The sequence below is a fragment of the Trichosurus vulpecula genome, chromosome 3, assembly GCF_011100635.1.
Source record: "Trichosurus vulpecula isolate mTriVul1 chromosome 3, mTriVul1.pri, whole genome shotgun sequence".
Lineage (NCBI taxonomy): Eukaryota > Metazoa > Chordata > Mammalia > Diprotodontia > Phalangeridae > Trichosurus > Trichosurus vulpecula.
Genome location: NC_050575.1, coordinates 406,297,186 through 406,311,306, shown reverse-complemented (window position 1 = coordinate 406,311,306; position 14,121 = coordinate 406,297,186). Strand labels below are relative to the sequence as shown.

General features: G+C 43.5%; 1 protein-coding gene across 1 annotated transcript in view; it reads left to right on the top strand.

Moving 5' to 3' along the window:
- The first annotated feature begins 6,070 nt into the window (after positions 1 to 6,070).
- The window catches only part of EIF2AK3 (eukaryotic translation initiation factor 2 alpha kinase 3), a 79,604-nt gene continuing 71,553 nt past the window's right edge, over positions 6,071 to 14,121 (top strand). Inside the window, exon 1 of the mRNA XM_036751866.1 lies at positions 6,071 to 6,566. Within this exon, the coding sequence (XP_036607761.1) occupies positions 6,253 to 6,566 (314 nt within the window). The 5' untranslated portion in view covers positions 6,071 to 6,252. The remainder of the gene's footprint in view (positions 6,567 to 14,121) is intronic.

Sequence of the window (14,121 nt, the reverse complement as noted above, 5' to 3'; positions counted from 1 at the left end):
TAAGGTCACACAAATACTAAATGATAGTGAATAAGAGAACCCAAGAGTTCTGATTCCAAATCTAGTGCTGTTTGGGGTTAGAATTTTAGTTAAGCAGCTTACTAGTTCCACATCCTTGGACAAATTCACTTCAATTTCTCTTCTCTTCAAAATGAAGGAAAGAGTCTATTGGGGTAGGAAACCTGTGGCCTTGAGTCAGGCTCTTTGACGGAATTCGTCAAAGGGTCAAACTTGAGGACCTAGAGGGCCACATGAGGCCTGGAGACCACAGGTTCCCCTCCCTTGGTCTAGGTGATCTCCGAAGTCCCTTTCAACTGAGATCCAGAAAGAAGGTAGGAGACTCAAAGCAACCTTGTTGTCTCTGAAAGGTAATCATAATAATAACTCTAATTTCTACAGTGCTTTAAGGATTAAAAACTTCTTTCTTCATAGTAACCCCAGCAGATAGATGGAAGGGTGTGGCTTAATGAAAGAAATCAATCAAATCATCCCACTTTACTTAAAGTCTCAAGATGCTGAGTGCTGCTGCCTTACCGAGGTGAGAACACATCTGTATTGAATCAATCATAGCCTTTAGACTCGTTGTGGAAAGAGTACTTGATCAATTGTAGTGAATTTGGATTGGAGGAAACCATGGAATCTTGGATATACCTTGGGGGTAATCTAGAGACTCTCAAGTCCGTTTGGTCTCAAGAATTTGGAGCTAGCACAGAGTCCAGAGTATTCCGGCTAAACCTTTGTTAGGCAGTGCAGTGGATAGAGCCCCAGCCTGGGAATGAGAAGGATCTGAGCTCAAATTTGGCCTCGGATACTTGACACTTACTAGCTGTGTGACCCTGGGCAAGTCACTAAAACCCAATTGCCTTGCCCCCCCTGGCCCCGCCCTTGTCAAAAGGAATTGACTGGGGGAGAAGCAGAGTCCCAGGCCTCAGTCTCTGTCTCTTCCCCACTTAGAGGAAGACCCTGTGAGTTTTGAAAGGTCTGAAGGATTTTAGATTTCCCATCTTCCTTTCTTTTTTTTCCTAGCAACATCACTTGTCCCCCAAACAGCTCATGGCCTGGCAGTGTCTGCATCAGGGTCAAGGACAGACGGGACGATGGTTCGGGGGTCTACAAAGAGCCCAGTGAAAAAGCTACCTCACACCTAAGGGGAGTATCTCAAGGATTCCAGCAAAAGGACTTCAAAGAGCTGTAAGTTACCCCTTCCCCTCACATGCTCTCTGAGCTTGAGCCCACTTTCCCCTGGATTCTCCACGTACTGGTAGGAGAACATCACTGATTTTGGGGGGGAAGTTTGGTGCCAATTGTTCTTGCTATACTATTTTAGTAAATACTCCTTTCTAAACACTAATTAAGTCTGGATGAATAATTGATAATTAACCCATAATCATGGTGGGAAGTACACCAATGGGAGGTCATGAACTGTATAGAATTAGAACTGAATAAAATCATATAGAGCTCCATAGAACTATATAATCGAATTGGAACTGCTCCTTTTCATTACAGCTACCTCCAGGAGAGGAAGTAGCCTCACCATGGGGACCCAGCCTGCCAGGGAGAATGGAGGTTGGGATAATCCCCACTTAGCATGAACTAACTATATAGATATTACTGTACTCATTTTGCAGGTGAAGTTGGTGTTGTCAAGGTGTTGGCTGGAGCTAACCTAATTCCCCTTGCTGTTGTGCATCTATTGCCCTCTGCTTCCACTGTTTGATGGATAGAGTTAAATTCTTCTCATTCCTCCTATGGGAGAGTTCTGCTCATTCACATTAATGATTCAATGTCTCAGCTTTGCAGCTTACCATCAAGAGTTTCTCAAGCATCAGTGGTTGGTGTGAGTTGCAGAGTCAATGAACGCAACAACTAGGTCAACAGATGGAAGCTTCCAGAAGATGAACGGCTAAGAGAGGTCCTTGCCCTTGTAAATGGCAGCTTTGATGCTTGCCCTTCTGCCCAGAAACCATTTTTGTCATTGCTTCCTTTTAATTACTTGTAAATTCAGTTTCACATTCCCAAGAGTTTCTATAATTCTATGGGTCAGGAGAAGAGAGGGCAGCAACTCTTTCTTATATTTATCTCGTCATCTCCACAACACTATCCCTGAGACAGAGTAAGTGTTTAATAAAATCAAATAAGTCCTACCATCAAAAAGCTCACCTTTTATTGGATGGAAACAACATATAGAGAGATAAGTAAATGTAAATATAATATAAATATGCATGTGTGCATGTTTACACATCTACATGTGTACATATAAATACATGCACATATGTCCATGTATATGTTATGTGTTTATGCATACATATGTGTGTGGCTATAGAGATAAATGGCTGGCTGGCTGGCTGACTGGTAATTTGGGAAAACCTGAGGCTGGAGAATATTAAACTGAGTTTTCTTCTGAAGGACACTAGGGAGAGCACTGTAGGGATGGGTAAAAGCCTATACAAAAGTATGGCACCAGAAATGGAATGTCCAGTACAGTGAATAGCTGGTAGGCCCAATTAGCTAGAACATGGAGCATGTGAGTGGGAGTGATATGAAGTCAGTTTAGAAAAATAGGCTTGAGCCAGGGAAATGATGTGGTCAGAACCATGCTCCAGGAAGATCAATTTGCCAGGTATTTGGGGAATGGATTGGAAGGGGAGACATTAAAGGTAGAGAGACCAGTTAGGAGGCTGTTGTAATAGTCTAGGCCAGTGGCGTCAAATTCAAAAAGAAAAGTGGTACATAAGGATTCCTGTGGGCAGCATATTGATTTAGAAAATCACATATTAATATTATTTATGTTTTATTGTGTTTTTATTTATTTTGTTAAATATTTCCCAACTACATTTTAATTTGGTTGGGCTATATGGGAGTGTTGTGGGCTGGTGGGTTGGACACTTCTGGTTTAGGCGAGAGATGATAAGGCTCTAAACTACGGTGGCTGTGGTGTGAGAGGAGAAGGGTCATATGGCAGAGATGTTGTGGAAGTAGAATAAACAGGACTTAACCACTGTTTGGGTATTGGGGCTGAGGGACACTGAGAACTGAATCTGGGCAACTGGAAACAGTGATGCCATTGGCAGAAACAGGAAAGTTAAGGAAAGAAGGGTGAGCTTTTGGAAGAAGATAATGAATCTTGGTTTGGGCATGTTGAATTTGATGTGATGATGAGCCATATAGCAGGAGATGTTGACTAGGGAGATGGTGGTATGGGATTGGAGCTCAAGAAAGAGAGCTCTCTCTCTCTCTCTTTTTTCTCTCCTCCTCCTCTTCTCTTCTCTTCTCTTCTCTTCTCTTCTCTCCTCCTCTCTTCTCTTCTCTTCTCTTCTCTTCTCTTCTCTTCTCTTCTCTTCTCTCCTCTTCCCTTCCCCTCCCCCCCTCTCAATATGTGAGTCACCTATATAGAGATAAGAATTGAACCCAAGGGAACAGGCGAGGGTTCCATACAGAGCCCTGGGATACATCCAGATAGAAACAATAGGCTGGAGTCAACACATCACTGTTTTGAGGATCAAATGAAATAATAATTGTAAAGTGCTTGGCACATAGTAAGAGCTAGATAAATGTTAGTTGTTTTTATTCTTATTAGAGGGGGTGACAAAAGAAGCAAGCTTCCAGAGGGCAATGGAACAAGAGCACAGGGAGAGGGATTGGTCTTGGCAAGGAGAAAGACTGTGCCTTCCTCTGAGGCTAGAGGAAGAGGATGTTGAGGGGATTTGAGGTGTGCAAGTGGGGACAATAGGAAACTCCTGTCAATTTTCTCAGACAGGTTCATGAGGGGAGAAGGAAGGGATAAAGGTCTGGTGTAATTGGTTTGAGAAGAGTAGGTTTGGAATAGCCACGGTGGAGAATGTGATAGGAAATCAATTAGGAAAAAGTGAAAAGATTGTAATGAAACAGTCAGGACAAATATGGAGGGGACCCAATGAGCACAGCTTGTGACCTTGTCTGTCGGTTTTCAGCAGAGGAGGCATATAATGGAGGTAACCCAGGCCTGGGTTGGGAAAATGATGAGCAGTGATAGGACAAGAGAGAAAAGAGGGAGACAATGGAAAGTTGAAAAGATTAACTATCATGTCAAGATTGAGAGGTCAGAGTATCGTGATGGAACAGGAAAGCAGGGAGGGGTGGAGAAATGAGGCAGAGGAGAACAGACTTGGGGTGGAGGAACATGACAGCTGTCTTCAGGAATCATTAGGGATGTTAGACAGAGGTATTAGACTTTTTGGCCTCAGAAGGCAGATCTAGGAACATTGGGTAGAAATGGCAAAGAGGCAAATTTAGGCTTGGTTGGAGCTGGCCAGAAATAAAAGAGCTGCGATAGAGAGGTGGTGGTAGTGGGCTTCCCCTGGGGGGTGGGGGTTGTCTTCACGAAGAGTCTGGATGAGACCACTATTTTGTATAGTAGGGGATTCTTTCGAAGTGTGGGTAGATGAGCTGGCCACTGGGTCCCTTTCAACTCTTGAGTTCTTCTTACATCTCCTCAGAGGCAGGAACAGTGCATTACCTCATCTGTATCCCCCACAATGCTCTGCACACGGAAGGCGCTTAATCAACACTTACTGAATTGAATTGTGGGAACAAGCATTTTTTAAGCACCCACTGCGTTCCAGGCACTGTGCTAAGGACTTTACCAATGTTGTCTCATTTGTTCCTCCCAACTGCTGGGATGTAGGTGCTCCTGTGATCCCCATTTTACAGCTGAAGAAACAGACAGACCAGATTAAGTGACTTGCCCTGGGGTCACACAGCGGCTGAGGGCAGATTTGAACTCAGATCTTCCTGACTCTAGTCCTAATGCTCATTAAAGATGTGAACATCTAGAAAGGGAAGCATTTAGATGACAAAGAATCAGCCTGGCTTCATCATGTCAAGCTAACCCCATGTCCTTTTCTGACAAGCTTATTAACTAGTAGGTTAGGATAATGCTGTGGATACAGTTTGCTGAAATCTTAGCAAACCTTTTGATAATGTTTTCATTTCATTTCCATTTGCCTTAGTTTCCTCAACTGAAAAATGGGGATAATAATTGTACCTTCATCCTAGGGTTATTGTGAGGCTTAAATGTGATAAAGTGCCTGGCACATAGTAGGCACTATATAAAAACTAGCTATCAGTATTATCATATTCTTGTGGAGAAGATGGAGAGATGTGAGTTAGATTAGATGGTGTCAGAACTTGGAGGTCCAGAAAAGAATATATTGAGTGAATAGATGAATGGTAATAATAATTTATATTTCTATGTCAGTTTAAGGTTTACAAAGCATTTTACCTACAACTACCCTGTGGGTCAATTACACCCATTTAACAGTCAATGAAGTACATTCAGAGAGCTTCCCTGCATTGCCCAAGGTCACACAGCCAGTGTCAGAGTTGGCATTCGAAGCTAGGTCTCTCCTAACTGCTTTTCCTGCTACAGAGTCACTGGGAGGTAGTCTCCTTCTTGGAGGAGCCATGTAAAGTATTTGGGATTTTAATCTGCCTCTGTTACTGGCACAAACAGGAGCTCAAGATTTTTTTCGAGCTACAACTCCTTTAAGGTTGGCTCCGCTCTCACCTTGGACTCCGCCTTCCGCTATTCCTTTCACATGGGATCTGCCCGGTTTCGTCATGGCCACTGCCCCACCCCTTTACAGTCAAAATCAGCCACGTATGAAGTGATGCTTCCAGCCAATCAGAGAGAAGGAACCGCCGTTCCTCAGAGTGGCGTTAGTGTTAGCCAATCACCTTTATGTATTCTTACAGCTTCCCAACCCGAGAGGAGATGATCATCTGATTTCTGACCAATCCTGTATCAGATAAATTTCCGCGAGTCCTAGCGGTACCACCAATCAAATAGGAAAAATGTGGGGAGATGAGTCTTCCATTGGTCAGTCACACCCGGAAGAGCGACGGACTCCGGGAGCTCCAAGTACGATTTGATTGGCAAGCTCCGTGTTGACAACCAGAGAAAGCACGCCCTCCCCACAAGACTCTGCCCCAGGACACTGAGTGGCAGCTATTCGAACTAATAGATGGGCTCTACTCCCGAGGAGGGCCAAGATGGGCGAGGAGGCTACCCAATGTGCAGCCTCGGCGGTGAGGGGCCGCAGAGGAGGCGGGCCTTAGACGTGGCCCGGGGAACCGAGCCGACTGTCAAAGCAGTCTGGGTGTCGGCGCTGCCGCCGTGTGCTTCTGCGCCCGGCCCGGGGCTAGTCTAGAGGAGCTGGAAGAGGTTCATTACGGCGGCCGGGTCTCCATGTCCGCGCGGGTGGGGCGCCGCTGATGGAGCGCGCGACGCGCCGGGGCCCGCTCGCTCTGGCTCTGCTGCTGCTCGGGTTAGCGGCTGGGACGGCGGCCGCAGCCCCGGACCCGGAGCGCAGCGCCGAGTCCCCGGGGCCGGCGGCGGCGGAGGAGGATGTGACTGCTTTCGGCCTGGGCGCCTCGGCTGCCCCTACTTCGGCCGCCGCCGCGGTGCCCTCGCTGGCAGCCGCTGAGGTAACGGTGGAGGATGCAGAGGCGCTTCCGGCGGCCGCGGGCGAGCAGGAGCCGCGAGAGCCGAACCTGGACGACGAGCCGGACTTGCGGCAGAGCAGCAGGTGCGTGAGTCAGGATCTTTCCCCTCACTGTCCCCCCCTAAGTACACAGAGGGAAACTGAGGCCAAGAGAGGCCCGGCGACTGGTCCCAAGGGGCAGAGCAGAGATTTGAACTCAGGGCGCTACCGTGGGGAAAAAAGCACGGGGTCTGGGATCCGACGGCCCGAGTCCTAATGCTATCTCCGGTCCTGCCTGCGTGACCTTAACCTTCTGGGCCTTAGTTTCTCCGCAACAAAACGTGGGGTGGGGACCAGACGGCCCCCGAGGTCACTTTCATCCTAGAACCCTCTGACTACGGTTCTCTTCCTCGCTATCAAGCCTATCATAATTTGTTGCTGGAATAGAGACTTTAAGAGATCATCGAGGGGTAAAATGAGGCCCAGAGAAGGCAGGCGACTTGCCCAAGATCAAAGTGGCAGAGTCGAGATTTGAACCCAGGCCTTCTAGAACCAACAGTCTTTGATTTCCCTCCACCAGAGAATAGGCGGGAACAGAAGTGATACCGGGAATGGGAGCTCTTTGAAGTTCACAGCTTTTTTACCCCGGCAGCATTGAGGGCATGTATGCGATCCATCCCCACTCGGTAGATGAGAAGATGGGCTCAGGGAGGTCCTAGATCAGTTCAGCAGTTTAGCGAGCAATTGTGTATTAAGCGTCTACCACGTGCAGAAGTGCTGGAGGTACCAGGACCGAAAGGAAACAATCACTACCCCTCTAAGAATTTACATTCTCCTGGGAAGTGCTAAGGGTACACAGATAACATAAAGTGATTTCAGGAAGGGGGGAGTGTTAATAACTCAGCGCAGAGCAGCCCTAAAATGTTTATCCTGGAATGAGGCTTAGAGATCAATTTGTCCAATTTTCTTACTTTTATCGAGGAAGAAGACCGGGCCCCAGAGAAGGGTAGGGGATGGTCCAGTATCACACAGCTACCTAGTGGTAGACCGGGGTTCTCCCGACTCCTGGCCCCGTGCTGTTTCCCCGGCAGCACACAAGTACGGACTTGTCTCTAGCAATCCACATCTGGAAAGGCATAGGAAAACAATAGGGGAAACAGATTTGGAAACACTCCTTCATTTCATACACGTGGAAACTTCCCTACAGTAACTCTGGTGGGGGACTGTCAGGCTCAGGAAAAAAAAAGATCTAAAGCAGGTTGGAGGCTTGATTGCTGAGGAAACTTTTGAATAGGAAGGCAGTGGTAGGAAACCCTAGGGTAATCCCCTGCCGGGACACTCTAGACGGGAACGTCTGTGGTCAGTTTCTGTTACGGTCCCGATCTCCCCTCCCCCACCGCAGGACTGCATGTGGGATTCATCCTAGGGGCCTCAGTTGGTTTAGGCTGTGGGGCTGTTGGTGCTTCGCTGTGCCTGTCTTCACACCGCTTCCGATTTCACAGAATCAAAATATTTTGGAGCTGAAAAGTACTTTAGAGACCACTTCCCATTAAGGACGTGGTATCTTCCCTTGTCAAATGAGAGTCCAGGCTCTGACCAGGAAGAATGGAAAGTGGAGGAGGGAGGGGGTATTGGAGGAACAAAGCTTCCCTGGAAGTTATGGGTGGGGTGATGCCAATCTATGTCCCATGCAGTTTTTTCTTGAATACATTTAATGATCACTTCCCATAGTGCCTACAAGACTTCAGGAACTGGAGTGAGATTGTTTCTTGGAGAGTCAAGTTAAGTGAAATAGTTTAGCCCTTTCAGTCATTGTTTGAAATGCTTGGAGAAAAGAGACCTCACTTTCTTCCACTCATTGTCTTCTTCTTTCCTTGGCAAAGTTACCTTTTAAAACACAACAGCACTGTTTTAGATGTCTGACCATGAAGATGCTGTGCCCTTGCATCTGTATTGATGTTTTTCAGCAGGAACTTTGAAAAGATATGCTACACAACTTCCTTTGAATGTTGGCTGACCTTTTCCCCCCACCCACTACATAAACTTTGTAAGGTGGTTCTGGATCAGGGATCACTAACTACTGTCTGAGTTGCTTAGCCTCCTACTTTTTAATAATACAGAGCACTGCTCTGGAGTGTAAGTCATCCTATAACCCCTCAGGATTCTGCTTTCAATTGAGTCAGTTAATTTCATCCTGAATTGCATCTGTCAATCAGTACTTGAGTTAGAAAATTGGGATGAACTCTGGACTAAGGAGATGACTAATCCTGGTTTACTAACCAGAACCAGCTGTTTAAGCCAGAGGAATGAAAACGGCTTCAGTTCCTTAAATTCAAATGGAGATAATATCCTCTCTATTTCACAGAGTTGTTGTAAAGACCAAATAAAATGAAAGCCTGTTCTAAATGTACCATGCCAATGATGATTACTTCAGAGTATTTTGCAGACAACTAATCTTCCCAGCAACCCAGTGAGAAATGCTGTCCTATTTAACAAATAAGGTTGACTGGAGAAATGTTGAATGGATTAAACCAACCTAATGCTCTAAATCAGAATCAAGACTAAGAAGCAAAAGAATCTGACAATGTGGTGGTTTCCAAATTATTGTAATACCACCTTCTTTAATTTTATTAATTTTGTCAATTTTAATTTTTAATTATTTATAAACAATATATACATAGTTATGATAAAAATTTTATATAATAAAATATCGCTAATAACATTAATCATTAATTTATTAATTTCTTCAGTTTTATTAATATCCCAGTTCCTCTTAATCCTCCCTTTTCTGTTCATTATTTCCTATTTATCCTGCATATAGTTTGTGTATATTTATTTACTTGCTGTCTCCCCCATTAGATTGTGAGTTTCTGAAGGGCAAGGATTGTCTTTTGTTTCTCTTTGTATCCCCAGTGCACAGTGCCTGGCCTGCAGTAGGTGCTTAAAGCTTATTGACTGACTGCCTCTAGAAACCCTACACTATTTTTATGCTTCTTTAAGGTAAATGGATGAGAACTAAAATTGTGTAGGGAGCTATTTAATGGATTTTTATATGAAGGCCAATTTAAAGTAGACCACCCTTTGGTGAAATTGTTTCCTAGCACTCTACCGAAGCAAGAATCAGTATTAACTTCATAGTTAGATCTTCTTGAAAAGGTATTAGCTATCATTCTTTTGCAACTCTTCCATGAATCAGACATGTGTAGAAAAGGTTATTTAAAAATAAATTTCAGAAGTACTCAGTCAAAACAAATCAGAAAAAGTACTATAAAAGCATTTTAGCTTCATTCTACTTTTTGTTATTGTTGTAGAAAGTCCAGACAACCTTTTCTTTTTGTAATGTGTTCATTTAAAACACATGCACACATACACACACACACATCAAAACTGAAAAATGTCAGTTCCACCATGACAGCTCATGTCCTGTTTGTATCAAGGAGGAGGAGTTAAGGAAACAGACTTTAGTTAACCAAGCATTCACAACCAACAGCTGAGGAGAAATATTTGTAAAGGTATAGACAAGTAAATAAGTACTAAAACAATTTTGTGTATTTTCTTTTGCTATTCTGAAATCATTGTGATAATTCCTAATTGTTGATTGCAAACATTTTCTTTAATAGAATTTTCAAAGTTTTATTTGTTTCAAAATGGTTAATGCTGTACATTAAGTTTTGGTCACTGAATTTAATTGTTTTTGAAAGTTTATTTTAGCTGTGCCAGGATTGTGAGATGTGCTTTTTCTCCTAAGAGACAATTTTAGGAACATAAGATTTCAACTCTTCTATGTCCCTCCCGGTTTTTAATCAGTCAACAAGCATTTTTTCTAGCACCTTTATTTAAGTGATGGGGACGTAAGGGAAAAAAAAAAAGCAAGCTGTGCCTGCCTCCTCAGAGTCTACCTCTTGTTAGAGGAAACAACATAGACTGAAAAGAAAATACCAAATCTGTGCAAAGCACAATCCTGGGTTTCAGATGGGCTTTGGCTCTTGTCACTGTGTTCAATTTTGACTGAAAAATGAATCTAATTTTGAGTTTGTTGTGGTAGACTGGCCTTTTGAGGGCTTTGTTTAGCTGGAAAGCTGTATGTAAAGGTGTGGAGAGGACGGGATGAAAATGTAAGAATCCTGTGGTTGGGAATCACTTTATGGAAAGGTTTTGTATGTAAAAAAAAAAAAAATCAAATACCTGGAGTGATGAGTCTTGGTGCTGTAGCTTTTGTACAGTAGGATCAATATGGAACAGTGGGTCTAAAGGTGAGTATACCTGTTTAATAATATGTAGGATAGAATGATAACTCACATTTACATAGAGCTTTAAGGTATGCAAAGCCAGCCTGGGAGGGAGGGAGGTGGGGTAAGGCTTAGAATCCCCATCTTATGGATGAGGAGGCTTAGGTAGGTGAAGTGACTATTCCCACAGTCTGCCGGGGTCAGGTGAGGAATCTGAACCCAGATGTTTTGCTGAAGGAGGAACTCGAAGTTAGATGACCCAGATCTCCTGACTTGCAGTCTGGTATTCAGAAAGTTGGGAAAAATCCATTCATTTCAACTACTCCATGCTGATGTGCCTAGGGAGAAATTTAGCATTTAAGAGACTAAAAGTTTGTGGTAGAGTTGAGGGCTCTTAAGTAACTCTTTACTACTTTAGTTGGCATTTTGCATAGTGGCACTAGGGGTCTCTGCATTGGGTTTGGGATCTTCAAGGGGAGAATAGGTTGATAAAATGTCAGGGACTGAGAGTGAGAAGCAGGAACTGGAAGATTTATTTTTCAAGGAAAGAGATGGAGTTTAGCAACTCTGGCGGCATCGGTAGTGGTGGTGGTGGTGGTGGTAGTGGCCGCAGATAAAAGATTTGAGAGTCTCTGGGAAAGTGAGATCTCAGAGGATAGAGTGGGATAAAAGGGCAAGGAGCCCACAGAAATAAGATAATCTGTATAATTTTATTAAATGGCCAAAGTAGTTTTTGACTAAAAACCATATGAAGACCACTGCAATAGCTCTTCTGTTTGTGTAGCTTACTTGTGACTAGGAGTCTTACTGGGAGTCTGGGCCTAAGAGTTAGATTCTTTCTCTTGATTTGCAGAATAAGTATATATGGCTGTATTTTCCTGACTCAGTTTCCTCAAACTTAATGGGATTTTCATCTCCTTTTGTGAATTTACTTTTAACTCAGTCCAGTCTGACTTCCAACTTCATCCCTCAACTACAACTGCTCTGTCCAAGGTTACAACCTATGGGCTCTTAATTTGATGACGTTGTTTTAGTTCTCATCCTTCTTGATCTTTCTGTGATATTTGATACCACTAACTACCCCCTCCTCCTAAATTTGTACTTCTCCCTGGTTTCTTATGACACTACTCTTTCCTACCTTTCTGGCCAGTCCTTCTCAGTCTTCTTTGCTGGCTTGTCATCCATGGATGTCTCCTATTGCTTTTTCTAAGGTCTTCTTTTTCTACAACTTTTCTCTTGGTGGCCTCATCAGCTGCCAAAGGTCCAATGATCATTTCTATGTTGATGATTCTCAGTTCTATATATCTAGCCTACATATTTTCCTTTAACATTAGACCTGCCTCACCACCTGTCTATTGGACATTTAGAACTGGATGTCCTGTAGGTATCTCAGACTCAGCATGTCCAAAATGGAATTCTGTCTTTTCCCCAGACACATCACTTTCCTTAATGTCACTGTTCTGCTAAGAGTACCATCATCCTCCTGGACACTCAGGTTCTCACTTTGAGTCATCTTGCACTTTTCACTCTTCCTCAACCTTAGTATCAATACATTGTCAATTGTCATTTGTTCTACTTCAGATCGCTTTCATCTCTCCCCTTCTTTCCATTTGTGTTATAATGACCCTAGTTCCAGCTCTCTTGGTCCTTGCCTATACTACTACATAGCCATCTAATTGTTCTCTCTGCTTCTAGTCTCTTTGGCCTCCAATCCATCCTCCACTAGCTGTCAAATAGGTATTTTAAAAGTGTGAGTGCGACCATTCTCTCCTCCCTCCCACCTCCACCCCCCCCCCCAAAAAAAAAGCAGCTTTGGGTTCCCTTTTGTCTCAAGAATAAAATAAGGTTCTCTCTCTGGTGCTTGAAGTCCTTCCTGGTCATCCTTCACCTCACACACTCACTCTGCTTCTCTTCTCTATACTGGATGGCCTGTCTCCCACTCCACACAGGCTGGTCACCAGTCTGCAATTCAGTCCCCTCTTCCTTCTGTCTCCTGAAATCCCTAGCTCCATTTAAGGTTAAGCTCAAGTCTCACTTTTTACGAAGAGGCCTTTTTTGATCTTCCCTGAAATGACTATGTATTTACTTTGTATCTCTATTGTATTTTTTGTATACAGTGTTGCTGTTTTGTATTATTTGTGTATAATGTTGCTACTTTGTATCTGTTTCATATTATTTATATACAATGTGGTGTTTTGTATCTGTTTTGTATTACTTGTGTACAGTGTTGCTTTTCACTAGTATAATGTAAGCTCCTTGGGGGGAGGGACTGTTTAGTTCTCTCTTTGTATCCCTAGTGCCTTGAACATAGTAGGTGCTTAATAAATGCTTCCTGATTGGATGGTTGAATGAATGTTAATATGGTATCTGAATATAGAGCTCACTGTCTCTTTAAGAATATGCTGTCTTATAATCATTAGTTCTTTGAAAGCGCAGTGGTGGGTGAAATACTTTTCCTCAGCCACACTGTCATAAGTGGACGATTGGCCACATTAGGTTAAAGTTGTGACTTTAGGGTTTGGTTTACTATTAATGAGTTGAATGCCTGTATTTTTTTTTTCCTTTCATTCTCTGTCACCTTGAAATAATACAGGGGCACAGTCAGAGGGGGGAATTGAAGAAGATACAATTTCTGTTACTAAAACCTATTAAACTTAGTACCTTCGTTAAAAGGACTCAGAACTAAATTAAGGAGGCTCTGAGATCCAAAGCTGGAAGGGACCTCATAGGTAGGAATATCCATTTGAATGAGTCATTAGTAATTGTATCCTTTTTAAATCTTTTACATATTTAAGCAAAAAAAATTTTTTTTTACTTTGATGGCCCTTGAAAATCTCAGGCTGTTCTAATCTCAGCCTGAATCACCGGAGTGGCCTGAGCTAGGTCTGGATTAGAACAGAGACCATCTAGTCCAGCCCCTTCATTTCCAGTTGAGGATGGTAAAGTGACTTGCCCAGGGACATTTAGATAGTTAACCTCAGAGATGGGCTCTGAACCAGGAATCCAGGGTAAGTATCTTTCCATGATACTGGTCATATTACTCATTTCAGGTCTGATTTGCTTTAAGGGCAAAAAATGAACATACTGTTGAACTGATAAGTTTTTACCTTACATTTAGTTCTCTTTCTAGCTTGATATGAAGCCAAACCCAAAACTCATCAGAGGAAGAGAAGAGTAATATTTTGTCCTCATTTAAACTGAACTTGGAGCAGCCAAGCCAGGTGACCCAGCGGATAGAGGGCCAGGCCTGGAGTCAGGAGGACCCATCTTCCTGAGTTCAAATCCAGCCTCAGTCACTTGCTAGCTGTGTGACCCTGGGCAAGTCACTTAACCCTGTTTGCCTCAGTTTCCTCATCTATAAAATGAGCTGGAGAAGGAAATAGCAAACCACTCTATTGCCAAGAAAACCCCAAATGGTCTGATGAAGAGTC